Below are 15715 nucleotides of genomic sequence, written 5' to 3'. Positions count from 1 at the left end.
GAAGTCAGTAAATAATTGTCGAGTGTTTCACACCTATATAATATGTTTACAGTGTTGTTTGAATGTTTGAAGTACAAAGAGGTTAAAGGCGTTCGGAAGGCTTTTAATACTACTGCCTGATGTGCACTTTACACAGGAAACGAGCAACTTTCTTATCAAGAGGAGGGAATCCACCCACCCTTGGCATTTCCGGCATATGTTGTGTGGTGTAAAAGAAGGATACTTACTTAAGTGCTCCATATCTCTCTTTAATTCCGGTTTAACAAACTGCCAATCATACGTATAGAAATTGGATCTGGTTGTCTGATCTGGTGTGGTAGCCGGACAATATGTTTTGTTCAAGGGTTAAATGTGGGAGAATGAATAGCAGAAATATTTATGCAAAATCAATAGTTTTTCTCCTGTACAGTTGGTATGCATAGATTGTATAGCCATAATGAGAAATATATTTTTATTTATCGTGACGGAGCTTAATAGGTCGGGACGCTTAAACTGTATATTGAATTTCAATACTTCAACTATCTCCATATAATATTTTCCATTTAACTGTGTTAAGTGTCGAGTCTGTTTAAAAATCTATGTACACTGTTCATTGAACCGCATTTTAAATTCGTTTTCTTGTATAAAAATAAGTTTAATTTATTTTAATAGTGTTAATTAATGTTGTCTTTACCGAAATCAGTTATTCAACTTAATGGAATAATATGTTGTAAAAAGTATTATTATTAATATTTTGTAAAATATTATCACTCAATAAATTTCAAAAGTCACGCCAGTTCAACCAGTAAAAACACTCTTTTGGCACTTTATGTTATTTTTTTTAGTTGACCAGTTCAAAAATCATTTTCAATTAAAACTTAATTAACCTCAACATATCTGAAGGTAAAAATTACGTGCGACCCAAAGGGGGGTAAATAGTATACCCCATAAAATTAAGCGATAGTTTTTCTTAATATTCCTTTTGCCGTTTCCAGTAACACCCAGTTTTTAGTTAAAACCTACAGGTAGTCAATCAAGCAATGCAAAATGGTTAAAGATTTAAATCGAGCGCAACTCACCTAATGTTATTGCCCATTCCAGATATAATATATATTTGAACAAATAAATTAGAATATTTTATAAAAAAAAAATTTTTCACTATCCAGTAACGAGTTGAAACTATACATTGCAAAACAAGCTATAAGGCGAAGCTTAATGCCAGTGATTTTCGATTAATCTTTATAACGAATTGGTTTACATTATGAATACCAAAAAATAACCTATAGATAAATTGAATCTTTTCCTATCGGTTCCTTTGAGCAGAATACAAATACATATTTTAAAATATAAATGTAAACTACTAAAAAGTGTATTTATTCAATAGAAATGCATGAACGCATAAATGAAACAACTCATAAAAAATGCAATATTATGGCTAAAATTATCTGTGACAGTTTCCCTTGATTATTTTTTTTGCGTTCTTATAAAATTGTTTTTACAATAAATTAAAACCACTTTTGCCGTTGAATTCGAGCATTTCTTGACTTCGTTTGCCAATGCGATTTTAATTCCTATTACCTATATTTGTGACGATATAAGGCATACCAAGAATATACACATTTTTGGCTTGTATCTTCCTCTTAAATGACAGGATTTATGATAAAAATATTTTGAAGCTCACGAATATTGAAGAAAAGTATTTTTTTATTAGGTCGGTAGGCAAAAATGAGCGAAATCTCCTGTGGTTACCGAATAAACATAAAACCATCTTTATTAACAGAAAAAATCTGTCTAAATAAATCACATATTCTAGGATTCCCAATTCAATATAGAACCCCTTAAACAAATAGTTGACTGACTGTCACTGACATTTACATAATGGGAATCTACCCACTATTACTAGTTCAGTCATTTACAGACGAATTTTCACTGAACCGTCCACTACAAAACACGAAATAAGAAATACCCAAAACCTACTTAAGGCAAGACGAAACAATAAATTTTATCCCGAAGAGACGTCATAATTTTATAGCCCTTAAGGCGTTCAATAATTTTTCTAGGAAATCAAAATCAAAACAATACTGAGTTTTTAACATTATGTCTTTCGATATTAAAATTGCCGTATTCACGAATTTATTATGCTAATGTAATATTTTAATTTTTTATGTGAATCCACACAAGAATCCCAATTGCTCCCAACCGTCTGGAACCAGTGAGACTATGTCATAGCTAATTGAAGTATCAATTATTTTACAAGCAATAATTATTAGCCTGAAACACTCATCCACATTGAAAAATCTCCTGATAAAAGATAATGATAAGAGATAAGCCGCCATAACTCAGTGGTCAGAGCTGTCGACCGGAAATCGAAAGGACACGGGTTCATGTCCCGTTGGCGTCATGTATCTTTTATCAGGAGATTTTTCAATGTGGATGAGTGTTCCAGGCTAATAATTATTGCTTGTAAAATAATTGTTACCCTTTGTGCTATGCATAAAAAATCTTGTCTTAAACATAAGTTTACAAAAAAAAAAAAATATTTGACAAGTTCTAGTATCTTCACCAAAAAATGTAGACAATTTGTCTCGACGCCATCTAGTGAGAGAGTTAGCACTTACAATGCCTTTCTCATATAAAATAAAGTTGGTTGTTTCAGGTGAAAAAAAGTAACAAGCAGTAATTGTTGTATGAAACACTAGTATATATTGAATTATTTCGCGGATAAGAGATAAGCCACCATAGCTCAGTGGTCAGAGCTGTCGACCGGAAATCGAAAGGACACGGGTTCACGTCCCGTTGGCGTCATGTATCTTTTATCAGGAGATTTTTCAATGTGGATGAGTGTTTCAGGCTAATAATTATTGCTTGTAAAATAATTGTTACCCTTTGTGCTATGCATAAAAAATCTTGTCTTAAACATTAGTTTACCAAAAAAAAAATTAATTGGGGTATGTTTTGAGGCTGAAGGTAGTGAGTAGAGGATGGAGATCGAAAAGAAGAATGTGGGGAAGTACCTGGCTATTCAGATCTGGTCACCAAACACGGCCAAAGCCATTTCAAGCAATGTTTCATTTGTGAATGGTGGTCTTACAACAGGGCGATACTGAGAGAATCTTCCACTCTGGAAGGTGCCGCAAATATTCTATATATTATTTTGAATGAGTAAATTATTAAATGGGACAAATTAATCAAAAAAAAATTGCGTGCACGCTGGGATTTGAAGTCGCGACTTCCAGCTTGCTAGTCGAGAGCCTTACCCCTCGACCATGGATGCCGTGGAAATGGGAATGTGTTGATTGCTGTGTGAAAGAATGCTTTATAGAAACACAGATGTAAACAAAGAAAAAAATCATAACTATACAACGGAAGAGGCTTGCGGAGCGTTTTTTAAAACTATTTTCATGTTTCAAAAGGTGCCAGAATTTGATATTTAGTTATCGAAACAATTCGTAGTCTTAAATTAAATGAAGTAACGGAAACGATTATTAAATAACGATGTTGCTATCATTATTACAACTTTAAAAATTACTATTCGTGCAATTCATAGTAATTTCTGAAATAATCGATTAAAAATCGAGATATTGTTTCGGAACAATGGCATATGTAAAAAAACGTTTTGGATTAATTGATTAAATTAAGAGAATATGCAATGATTTCCTATTAATCAGACAAATATTTCATTTTCTCTTTCTCATAAACGATCCATTTAACTAAAAAAATTATATATATAACGGAGCTCTCTGTGGCACGACTATAAGAATAAATGCGTCAGAGAATTGGAAAGGGTAGGTACAGTTTACGTATCTAAAAAATATTCCAGTCTTCTAACCTTACAGTACCTATTCTCACGTAATAAGCCAAATAAGATTTTTTAATAAGTTTCATGTTGCGTCAGGTAACGGGTCCAGGAACGAATCAAATTTTACGCTTTTGAAAAAATCTGAAAGCGTTGCAATGATTTTATTGAATCCTCGACGCAGCAGTGGGAACCCAAAGATTTGAACCACCCGGCTACAAACCGTTCAAACAATGTTTAACACTACTGAATAGTTCAGATAAACTTTTAATGGCGGATCGCATTGAAATGAAAATAATAGGTTTGCCTCCAGAATCTCATTAAATAGACAAGTTTGTATTGGATACAAAACGTCTGTTTCAAAGAAATATATACCGGAGTAAAAGTGCGCTAATTTCGGGAGAGTACAAGTGAAAGAGTTAAAATTTTTTTTTTTCGAAAATCTAACCTTTTAAGGTAAGCAAGTTGACTTGTTTGTTTATTAAAAATATTTTTGCAGGATAAAAAAGGGTATGCATTTCGTAAAAAAATAGTTTGAAATTTTTACTTCTACCGTCATGTAGAATCACCTAACGAAGTTAGTGCACTGTAGCCCGGACAACTTGTATAAAATGAACAAATTTTGCCAAGAATCATTTGATTGTGAAACCTCAATGCAAAGCATTTAAAATTGCTTCAATTGAACGAATTGTACATTCCATTTCCTCTTTTGCCGCCTCCGGCAAGGCTCTACTAACTGCTGGAGGCTTTTATTAGAACGGAAACTATCGACACGGAGCGTAACTTTAGGTTCCAGGCGACGAGGCGACGTCTAGCGACGTTCTCGTCAGGCTGCCTTTCTTTTGTTAGGGAATTTAATCTTCGAGTCATTGCGGAAAATTAACTTTTTTATTTTTTCTAAGAAGGAAATAATACATTTTAATCGGTTTTTAAATGTAAGCAGTCTGAATTATTTTCTTGATGATATAAACGCCTCTGATACACTGAACAAAATATTTTCTTTACGCAAATAGTGTACAGTTAGATTAATAAATAAGATTTTGATGATTTGGATAGATAACATATGCGCGATAGTTGACTTCCGAGGTTCTGCTAGGTAAAAATTCATGTTGCCTGGTAATGTGCAATATTATGCAAAATACCTTAAACCACTATTCGTATTTAGGTGTGAGATGGTACAATATATTATTGTCCAAAAAGTGTAACCGAAACTGTGAAACAATTCTATATTATGAACAATTCAAAAAGTTAATTAAGTCCCTCAAATTGGATAGTGATATATTGTACCCCTAATTTTCTGTACCCATAATTTTCTTACACTTACTCAATCTGTAAAAAAAATATATATTAATTTGATTGTCTTTAAAAAAAACTATTTTTCTAAATTTTTCTTGATATATTGTGCCCTTAATTTCCTCACGCTTACTTAATCTGTAAAAAGATGTATTGTTTTAATTATCTTAAAAAACACAATTTTCTAATTTGTGTACCTGTGTTAATATTATGTTTGTATTTATTTCAAAAGTTTTTGATTATTGTTTAAAAAATCATTAGAACTTAATGTAAATACTCCTCCCATAAACACGAGCTCTTGGAGCTCAACTTATGGAGAAATAGAATAATAACGAAAAAATTATATATATAAGTCTGCATATTGTTATCATTTATAATGTAAGGTAATTAAAAAAAAAAGAAAAACTCTTGTTTATTTCAAAAAACTTAAATACCAAGATTTTTTAAATTAAATTCCCACCAGTATTACCATAGTTTTATTAGGGTTCGTTAAAATAATTTGCAAAGTTAAATTTTTTCAAAGCCCCTAAAACGCTTGTAATCTGGTAGGTCGGGCGTGACGTCATAATACGAAAGTTTTTTTTTATTTTTACAGCAAAGTAAAATGAATAAAGAAATAGATTGAGATGTAACGGATGCTTTCGAAATAATATATTTACAGCAGTGGTGATATCTGCAGACCCGTGTGCGAGTGTTGGCAGAGACATCGCGCAACGTTACCCGCATTTTTACTGCACGTGGTTTAGGTTGATTTAGGTGAGTGACTTAAATTGGCTATATGTTACGTCAGAATACACCTGCCCCATAACAGGACACTTAGTTTTCTTAAAAAATTGAATATATTTATAACGTATTACAATAAAACATGTATTAATAATCACTGTTTCCTGATTTATAAACTGTATGAATATCTATATTTGTTTTAAAGCTAAAATATTTTTCACAGGAAAAAACTTTAATTAGCACGTGTGCCCGCTAGGCCATCGTTATTATCCCTTTTTTTTACATCAACCACACAAGACGCCCTGTAGAAAATAAATTCCCTCAGAGCCTATATCATCTCTGGGGATGCTGTGTGGGGATCTTATTGAGGAGAGGAAGGAGTGAACATGGGTCTTGAACAGACTCATGTTGAAGGAGGGAGAAAATACAGACGCCGGCAAATCGCAATCGCCGTTCAATGTCAAACATTCAAAATGGCGCTGAACGTCGTTTAGATGGACATATAATTTAAAAAAAATTTTAAACACCTCAACATTATTAAACGTACGCAGTGATGATGATAGAAAATTCAATAATAAACAAACAAGCTACTATTTCAGTACGAAAATAAATAAACCATTTAGAAACGTTCAGAACTCAAACATTGTTATAAAGGAGGTTATTTATTTTGTATAATTTATTATACCTGACTCTTTGTAATAATTAAAATTTTGGAAACTCAAGTAATCTAATGTTTTCTCACAAGATCCAATATGCCCCCCGTAAATATATTTCACACATTTTCCCGAGAAATTCACACGTTTGCGTAAAATGAAAATCACTTTACTTGAGTATTAATGTTGAAAGTTAGAACATAAGATTTAAGGATTACTTATTATTTGAGAAATCCGTTTATCTGGGTTAATATTAAAGGTACTTCTTGGCTTTAGTATAGACGGCCGACATTTTGCACCGTTGAGTTTTAAGAGCCAAGATCATTAATCTCTGATCGAGCCACCGAAAGGAAGTACAAAGATAAAGTTTTAATGTGTGTGTTATTACTGTTATATTAGTACATATTATTTATTGGGATTAAAGAGAGATATATTTAATCTTTTAGAAAGATGATAATACTAATACATCTAAAAGACTCATGAAACAGAACAAGACACAGAAAACAAAAAAGATAAAAAGATAACAGTCTCAGCTAAAAATAGAACCTAGGATCTCTGTCTTACCGCAATAACCGCCTTTAACCACTACAATGGTTAAATAAGTTTAAAATTTGGAAAAAGAAATCCAATTGGGGAATTCTCTCTTTCTTGCATTTTTTAAATCATATATTTCACCGTAATATGTGTCTTTGTGTAGCTGTGAGAAATGTCTACCAAAAAAATTCTGGGGGTTTAACCAAAATGTCCAGTATTGTTGTTGTAATATATTAGTACGCAATCAGGCATTTAATTATGTTATTTGCTTGGAATATGTATATATTATAATCTGACGACGCGATGGTCGGTAATCGACTAAAGCGTAAACCTAGCTGTGAGTTCCGATTCAGGTAAAAGTCATCACACCACAACACAAATTTTTGAGATAGGTACTATTGAGAGCTAAAATTATTTTAACGGATTTAAAGAATAATGGATATTTTGAAGGTTGATTTACTCGCATAATAACAGAAAAAATTAAAGTGAGATATTTCTCGAACATTCAAATTTGGTTATCTCAAAACTTATGCATATAGGTTAGTGACTTTTGCCTAAATTGGTTCGTGAATGTACTCCACTTGACCGGCGTCACGTTGGGTACTTAGTGTCATATATTATTATATACATCTGTGATTAGAACAGGGTATTAAACACACGAGTGTCAATTAACAAAACATTCACAAATGTACATTTCAAGTCCTGTTTACAGTGAATAACGAGTTTACCTGTTATATCATAATGATAAGAGAAAGGAATAACGTTGAAATAAATAAAATAAAATTCTGGGAGTGGTACATGATGATGATTCATGCTTATCTAATAATATAAAAAAAAGTTTGGCATTTACCAACGGTTTAAGCTTTCACCAGAAATTACAAGATGAGTAAAAAGTAATGTCATGTGAATGTTACATAATTTTTACAAATGGCATCAAATGTCATCGTGCTTTGTAATTTATGTTGTGGATAAATCGCAAATTTCTCGAAAACTGACATACCTATGGGCAACTGAAACGAGCGGGCAACTGGTTGGGTCGTCGTTGAAAAGTTGAGTTGCCGACTGTTTTTTTTTTCTGTTGCCCCGTAAGCAGATGAACTTACTCAAACATCTCCGCCCCGTCTCACTTAGATCGAAGATCTCAATCTCAATTTTATTTGGTTTCGTAAATACAGTGTAGTATTAAAAATTTCTGCCTGGATAAGGCACATATTTGGTTCACGAAACACGCCCCCAAGGCACTTTTTTTTCTTTATTCGATACCTTATAAAGACTAGGAATACAAAAATAAACATATTTTAATACATTCAACACTTTTGCGTGTGTTTGCGTATTTATTTTCAGAAGATAAAATAAAATAAATATAAAATTAAAATAATTAATTGTGAAAGCAAATAATTTTATCACTTATTTCGCTAAGCATTGCTTAAAAAGTTGTAAAATACATAGTTACAAATATAAAATCAGTATTTTGTTTACAAAAAAGTGAAAGGTGTTTGTAACGCGCTTATAAATAAGCCGACGTATCACACAATAATAACCCAACGACTTAATAATAAGTGAACGAATTGTTTTGCCGACTGTACTTCCGCGACATGACGGAACTTTGAGTTCCACTGTGTTCCAATTCCAGTAAGAAAAGTTCCATTTGCAGAAGTTCGGCAATTTTCATAAAATTCAGTTGTTTGTGAAAACACGCGGAAATTTTTGTCTTTGAACTGTCGCCAGCCATTGAATTAGAAAAGATTAGATAAGTTCTCCGTTGAACGATTTTGAATCTAGTTGCAAACTATGTAACTTGATCGAAGAAGAATTGTCTCTCGCCTCATTTACATAAACGAATCAAACAAACATTAAAAAGTATTTCACATTCTAGTGTACCTTGCCTGGCATGTAATATATTGTTTTATAAATGAGATATTTGTTTATTTAGTTTGTTGCACTTCACAAGCAGTTTAAAATATTTACAATTTTTCTGAAGACGGTGATCGTAGAGATCACAGTGTATTTTGGTTAGAGCTGATGGGAAGTTACATACCTAAAGACTATAGGAAACAAGACCCTGTACTGTATTGGTAACTGTATTGGATTGCAATAAATTGATCTTAAGAAGGTAAAGTGTTTTCTTACGTTCCATTGGTGTTCTCGTACCACTACAGTAGAAACACTGTATTTTCTTCTTATGGAACATTTGACACCCACTGGACTTACAACATGGCATCGTGCCTTACTTAACCCTCCTCTTTTTACAACATTCATTTGCATTACAAAATTCCACATTTCATTGGGAAAGTAAAAGGCTGAAAATAGTAAACAACGGACAGAGAAGTGCACGAATTTCAAGGTGGAACAAGCTGCGCAAATTTAATTAATTCGTTGCGCTGTAGTTAATTGTTATTTAGCCTTGGAAGAAAACAAGCTTTAGAATTTTGATGGCTCCCCTGCAAAATTTACTCACATCTTGATAATTTTGAGTTCACCAGAGTTCGATTCTAAAGTTTTTATGTTTCATGATACACAAAGAGTGTTTGTCTTTTATTATTAAGATTAATTTATGCAGTAATCTAGGATTTATCATGATATTGTTTAGTTATCGGTTACTCACCCGATTTATTTAATCGACAGCAGATTTATAATCAAAAGGTTTACAAAAGTAAACATTCTAAATAGATGCAGAGTAACAATGCAGATATTGTTGGTAGCAGTCACGACTTTGACGGCAAAGGAATGTCCATGTGTTTTTGTGGTCAAACAAATAAATTCTCGCCATTCTACACATTTTTCATTAGAGTCACGACACAATGTGTAGTAGATTTAAGAAAAAACCGTGTCACAAAGTTTTGACTAATGAATGCTTGAAATTTTCCAAGCATTCCATGACGGATATTTTTTTGATTTTTTAAGGTATTTTTGCGAGAGATGGGAAGTCTGATTAGGATTTTGATAGCCGTGTGAAAAAACGTCGCGTGAAAACAAGGGTAACAGTCTACAGAGAAGTTCAGAAAACACTTGTATATGGCAGTTAAGAACTGACAAAGAAAGGACGATACTGTATTCTAGAATGCTGTTGAACAGGCAAAATCTTCGAGGCGTTTATCAAATAGATTACAAAATAATGCAAGGCCTACGAGCGCTTACGAATAATATTTAGAAGGGGACGCTTAGATGTTTTGAAAGTAGAGAGCCAATAGGTGAAGAAAGTAGTATCAGGATAACATAATGACTCTTGAATGGATGAACAGGTTTAAAAATATGTATATGTGTATATATGGGACGTGTGGGATTGCACTAACCTCCCCACATCCTAAAATAAAAATTATTATTATTATTAACAGTTAAGCTTGAATGAGAATGGTGTATAAGTTTATACCAGTAAACATACACCGAAACAAATTATTTATTTATTAACAGACCATGTCCAATTACAACACATAACATATTACACGAAGTTAATAGGAAGAAAAATGTTAAATATAGAATAATTTAAAAAAATCAGCTTTGACAAAAAAAGGTACAAAAACAATAAAGATATTGTCATGTCAAGATAAGAACAAGGTTTTGATGGATTTCACGACTTCTGCCAGATCATTACAAAATATTACTTGCGAAAAGACTGACAAAAATCATTAAGACTTACACCAAACTTACACAAAAATTCAAGGTCCTGCTTTGTGTTTGCAAGTCTGGCCATTCTGGACATTGGTAAATGAAATGTGTATAGCTCAAAATCCTCCACATACCTCGGTCATGACGTTTAGTTAGATGATTCCACTCCCCGCATGGCGGCATCACCCTTGCCAGCATATTCAATAATTTATTTTAGCTCTGCTTTTATTTTTCGTCGAACGCAGATAAAATTATATGTATCAAACTATACTTTACAATTTTCACAAATTTTTCGTTAGATGTCAAACACTGTCCCTTTACACAAACCTGAATAAACACACTACCTACATCCGATTTTGAAAGATTTTGATGGATGCTGTTTTGCTAAACAAATCTATTTAAATTTTTGATGAAAAAACAATGTCATCATTGGTAAGAATTTTTTCTTGTATTAAGATTATTGTAGATATATTTATAAAAAAAATGATTCATTAATGCATGACGTAAACATAGATTCCACATCCCTAAACTCTAAAATGCGCAAAAAAATGTAATTCTTATCATCAAAAAACAATTTAGGATTTCAAAGATCATGTGGTAAGACGTTGTAATTTTTATAGAGAGAAGGACAACCTTTCATTTTCTATATCTAACAAAATCACAAGCCAGCAATAGTAAAGTTCAAAGAAAATGAGTTATACATCCGAGTTCTTTCTTTTTGTGTTTTTCTTAACCAGTAGTTTAATATCGAGTTTTTCCTCACGGAAACAATGGAGGTTCGGCATAACTTATCATTACCGCCGTCAATTTTCTTTGGAATAATTTTATTTTTATCTCTTTCTTTTATGTCCGTACGCGTCGAGTACTGGCCGTAATTTTTTTTATTTTAACCCTGATTATTTGTGGCTACTTTGTTGTAGGTCGCCTTCAATCTTTGACTTAACAATTCTTCTAAACAAAACTTTTGGTAGAGTGTTAAATAAAAAACATATAAGCGTTGTTTCAAATTTTCACTACATAACACACAATTTTTAAAGCGTTTGCAAAACCTCTCAATAATGTTTAAATACTTAATGTTTAAATTTTATTTATTCAACTTTCTTAATAACATTGTGATCCACTATTCCTGCCTAATTCGAAATTCTTGTGTTGTTGTGTAATTGTGAAAAGCAGACGTCGTTTATAACATAATCAGTTTACGACAAAAATAACAACATAATACCTATTACATTAAAAATAAATGATATTCAGCATCGTACAATTAGAAATGCATGCTTATGAACAGGTTTTAATAAAATCGTTGATGTTTTTTCTGTCTTGTCTAGTAATCCGACACTTGATGCCTAATTTATGTTTAGAATAACTTGTCCGTCTAATGGTCAGTGGGAGCACATTGTTCAACTTTTTTCCAAAGTATCTATAATTTCTTTAAATTTTTTTTAGCGAAAGGGATAAGAAAGAGATTATGCTTTTTGAATCTGGCATCATGAGCAGTTTGGAAATTGTAAAAAATAATGCTGTGTTTGAAGAAGTGTGCTGCCATATTAATAAAAGATAATTAGTTTGCTTACCCTCCATTTCTTGATTTCCGTCAGCCTGTTAGCCAATACACATCCAGCCGATCCCGCTCCAATGATGATGAAGTCATACTCTTCATTCTTGGTCTGACGGGTTCTTCTCTGATGTCCCCTGGACTCGACATTCCTCGGTCTAGTTTTCTCAAAATCATAATTTGTATTGAGGTTGAATCCAAACCTCCTTGCGAATTCAGCAATGTGAACATCATTTCCCCGCACGACTGCTTGTTTGGTCTGTTCGAAGTCTTGAAAATCCGGGTCGGTAAATCCAGAATCATAAGTTATGTTTTCATGATTAGGAAAATTAACATCACCGTCGCGGGAGTAGATTTGTGTTATTGGAGAAGGTGAAGGAGGTTTGCTATAAGGATCTGATTGATGACTAAAATCATCGTAATAGGTTGTTGTGTACTTGTACTCCGGAGAAATCGAAGGAATAATTGGGTCTGATTGGGGTCCATTATACGAATATGCAGGAGGCGGAGCATAGTATTGAGGAGTAGGTGAAAGATCTGCATCATTGTAATAGGGAGTAGGAGAATAGTATACTATTGGGTTCGCAGAAGGGCGAATTGAAACTAATGAAGGATCGTTGAAAGAGTATGGAGGGGAACCAAAATCATTGCTGTTAGGGTAGATACTTCCAAAAGGGTGACCATGGTCGTTTGGATGAAAGTTTCCATGACCGGGGTATGACTTGTTGTTTCCGTCTTTTGACTGTCCAAATAATCTGGTGATAAGAGCAACAAATATGAAGGAAGCTGGGCTACAGGCTGTAGAAGTACTGTGAACCGTGCAAAGGGCCGACAGATCTGGTGGCATCCATGACGTCATGATTGGGTATATATTGTTATTTTTAACACTTTTTTAAAATTTGATCACTTTGAAATATTAAATAAATGTGTTGTTATAAGATTGACATCTTGAAGTTTGAATCGTTCTAGGGTTTAATACACTTTGTTCTTTAAGCAGTGAAGGTTAATTTTAATTTTTAATTTAAAACATAATATGCCTGCGAGGAAAAAAAACTTTAAAATTATAAATCGGAAACAAATCACAGATCCTACAATTTGCCTGACAAACAAGGTGTGATTTTCTAATTTAATTATTTTAATCCGCCTTGTAAAACAATAATTTTACTACATTCAAGAAAAAAACACCGAGCTCAATGATTATTTTGTCCAACACGGCGTTATATTAAAAATTAATAAATACTTTTTAGCAATTAATTTGTAATCGCTGATATGACCAGAAAATAACTGGATTAAAATTTATACTACATTTCAAAGTTTGGTTACATTAAAAATGATAACTAAAATGCTGAATTCTCCAAATCTCAAAAAAAAAATTAAATTTTTTTTTTTAAAAAGCAAAAATTATTTTTTCCGAAAAATTCACAATTTGAACGACAAAATTAATTGTTAGAGTAAATGATGGGGCGGCATTATAAAATATATAATTATTTATTACACTATAAAATTACACTGCGGTACCGACAGAACGACGCTAAGAGAAAGACTGCGGGTCTATGAGATGCAAAGCCTCCGTTATAAAATAATTATTATCGGCAATTCAATGAGTTGATCGTTCTACGGTGGTTATGGGTATCGCTGTATAGGAATATTGTGACGTTTACGCGGTACACCGAAGATGCAGTGGTTGATGTGGCTAGGAACAAAATGAATGTGGCTTCAGTAAAAAATAATTGAAAACAAATTTATCTGTTTTGGATGTCCAGTTTGCAAATATTAGTACTTAACAGAGAAATAAGGTATAAACTTGAAAGAAATATATACATTTTTAATATTTTTTTATTTTTTTTTTATTTTTATTTAAGATATTATATTACGTAAGGGAACGTACAACATTATGAAAAAAAATATGCTAAAATACAACATTAAACAAGTTGTAATGTAAATTTTAAACGTACGGTATAGTAATTTAATATTGTTTTGAACAAGTGAAACATAAAGGTTTATGATTTATTTATTTGAAAACAAATTTATTTGTTAACTCATTTTTTAAAATGCAATAACTAGAAGGTATACAAAAAAAGCTAATGTTAAAGTTTAGGAAAAATGAAACATGAAGGTTTGCAAATAATTTATAATTTAAATTAGTAATTATAATTTAATTTAATTTATTTATTTATAGAATAACCTCTTAATTTACATATAAGTAAACTTAAAACTCTTTACTGCTCGTTGGTTCGCCCTTACCTTGAATATGCTAGTGTCATTTGCTCTACTTTCTATGCTATCCACATTTGTCACATCGAATCTGTACAGCATCGCTTCCTACGAGGAATTGCTTGGAGGTTGGGAATTGACAGAAGCGAGTACTCATTTGAAGAAATTTAACAAATTTTTTTTCTTTATTTTAACGTAGAAAAGACTCGAATCTAATTACATATTCAAAATTATCAACAGAATTACTGACACACCTGCTTTGTTGCAACTTATCCAGTTCAACATTCCTTCCTGTAGATTCCGAAATAATGAACTGCTATTCCTCAATCAACATTCCACTAATTATGGTTACGATTCTCCTTTGTCCAGAATGTCGAGACTTGTCAACCCACCGTCAAGTCAAAGCATTGAATTTTTTGATGTAAGCCTAAATGAATTTCGACATTCGATACGTTATGTATAATTTTTAAAGCCCGTTGAACCTTCTTCATGCATTATAATCGTCTTGTAACAATTGTAATTATCTTCCATCTGTACTTTTTATATTGTATGTATATTGTCATTGCTCATCATTTTTATAAATATATATATATATATATACATATATATATATATATATATATATATATATATATATATATATATATATATATATATATATATATATAAATTACAAACAATAAAAAACAAAATGAATATATATATAAATTACAAACAATAAAAAACAAAATGAACCTTTGTCTGTCAAACTGGGAAGGATTCCCGTTTCAGGACAGCCAAATTGTGTATTTAGTACCTACATAATATTCTTACAATGGAATGGCGATGCTGTCAAAACAAATTTTGAGAAAATTGTTGATTGCATTCGAAGTGACAGGATGGTTTCTTTATCCTTGAAAGAATCGCAAAGATATAATTTATTACAAGGGTCAATTTGGATAACATTAGTAATTGCATTCAGAACAGATTAATGGTTTCTTTCGGGACATCACAAGTCTGAGATTCTTTCCAGGGCATTTTAGATAACATTTACAATTGTATAGTTAGAATTTCCACATTTATAAATCAGTATAAGACATATGATTTCTATAGTACTATATTTTTAGTATTATTTATATATGCTCTCCTTTCACTGCCATTTCTGTTTCCTATTCGTGTAAAAATATTATATTGTTAATGGACTATTGTCCGTAAATAAATAAATATGAAAAATGTTTCAACATCTAAATCATACAGCCATAATTTTATTGTATTATATTTTGCTAGCCATTTGTATTTGTTTTGGGTGGTTATTCCTCCAAAGGTATAACGTAACATAACAAGATACAACTGCATTCGAAACTACAGCTTGACGCACATAACTTT

At 31.9% G+C, this 15715-nt stretch overlaps 1 protein-coding gene across 2 annotated transcripts in view; it reads right to left on the bottom strand.

Moving 5' to 3' along the window:
- The window catches only part of LOC149411954 (glucose dehydrogenase [FAD, quinone]-like), a 91345-nt gene extending 77678 nt beyond the window's left edge, over positions 1-13667 (bottom strand). Inside the window, exons 1-2 of one of the 2 annotated variants that reach the window (XM_089646324.1) lie at positions 13632-13667; positions 12156-13042 (exon numbers count right to left, since the gene is read on the bottom strand). In XM_089646324.1, coding sequence (XP_089502450.1) covers positions 12156-12995 — 840 coding nt within the window. In that variant the 5' untranslated portion in view covers positions 12996-13042; positions 13632-13667. Of the gene's footprint in view, positions 1-12155; positions 13141-13631 lie in introns of those variants that run through there. The other variant, XM_089646323.1, reaches the window with a different exon arrangement.
- Between the last annotated feature and the right edge of the window lie 2048 nt (positions 13668-15715).

Source organism: Hesperophylax consimilis, chromosome 24 (assembly GCF_061612785.1).
Source record: "Hesperophylax consimilis isolate HC1 chromosome 24, BYU_Hcon_1.0, whole genome shotgun sequence".
Taxonomy (NCBI): domain Eukaryota; kingdom Metazoa; phylum Arthropoda; class Insecta; order Trichoptera; family Limnephilidae; genus Hesperophylax; species Hesperophylax consimilis.
The sequence above is the reverse complement of the archived record's forward strand: the minus strand, read 5'-3'. Positions and strand labels throughout refer to the sequence as shown.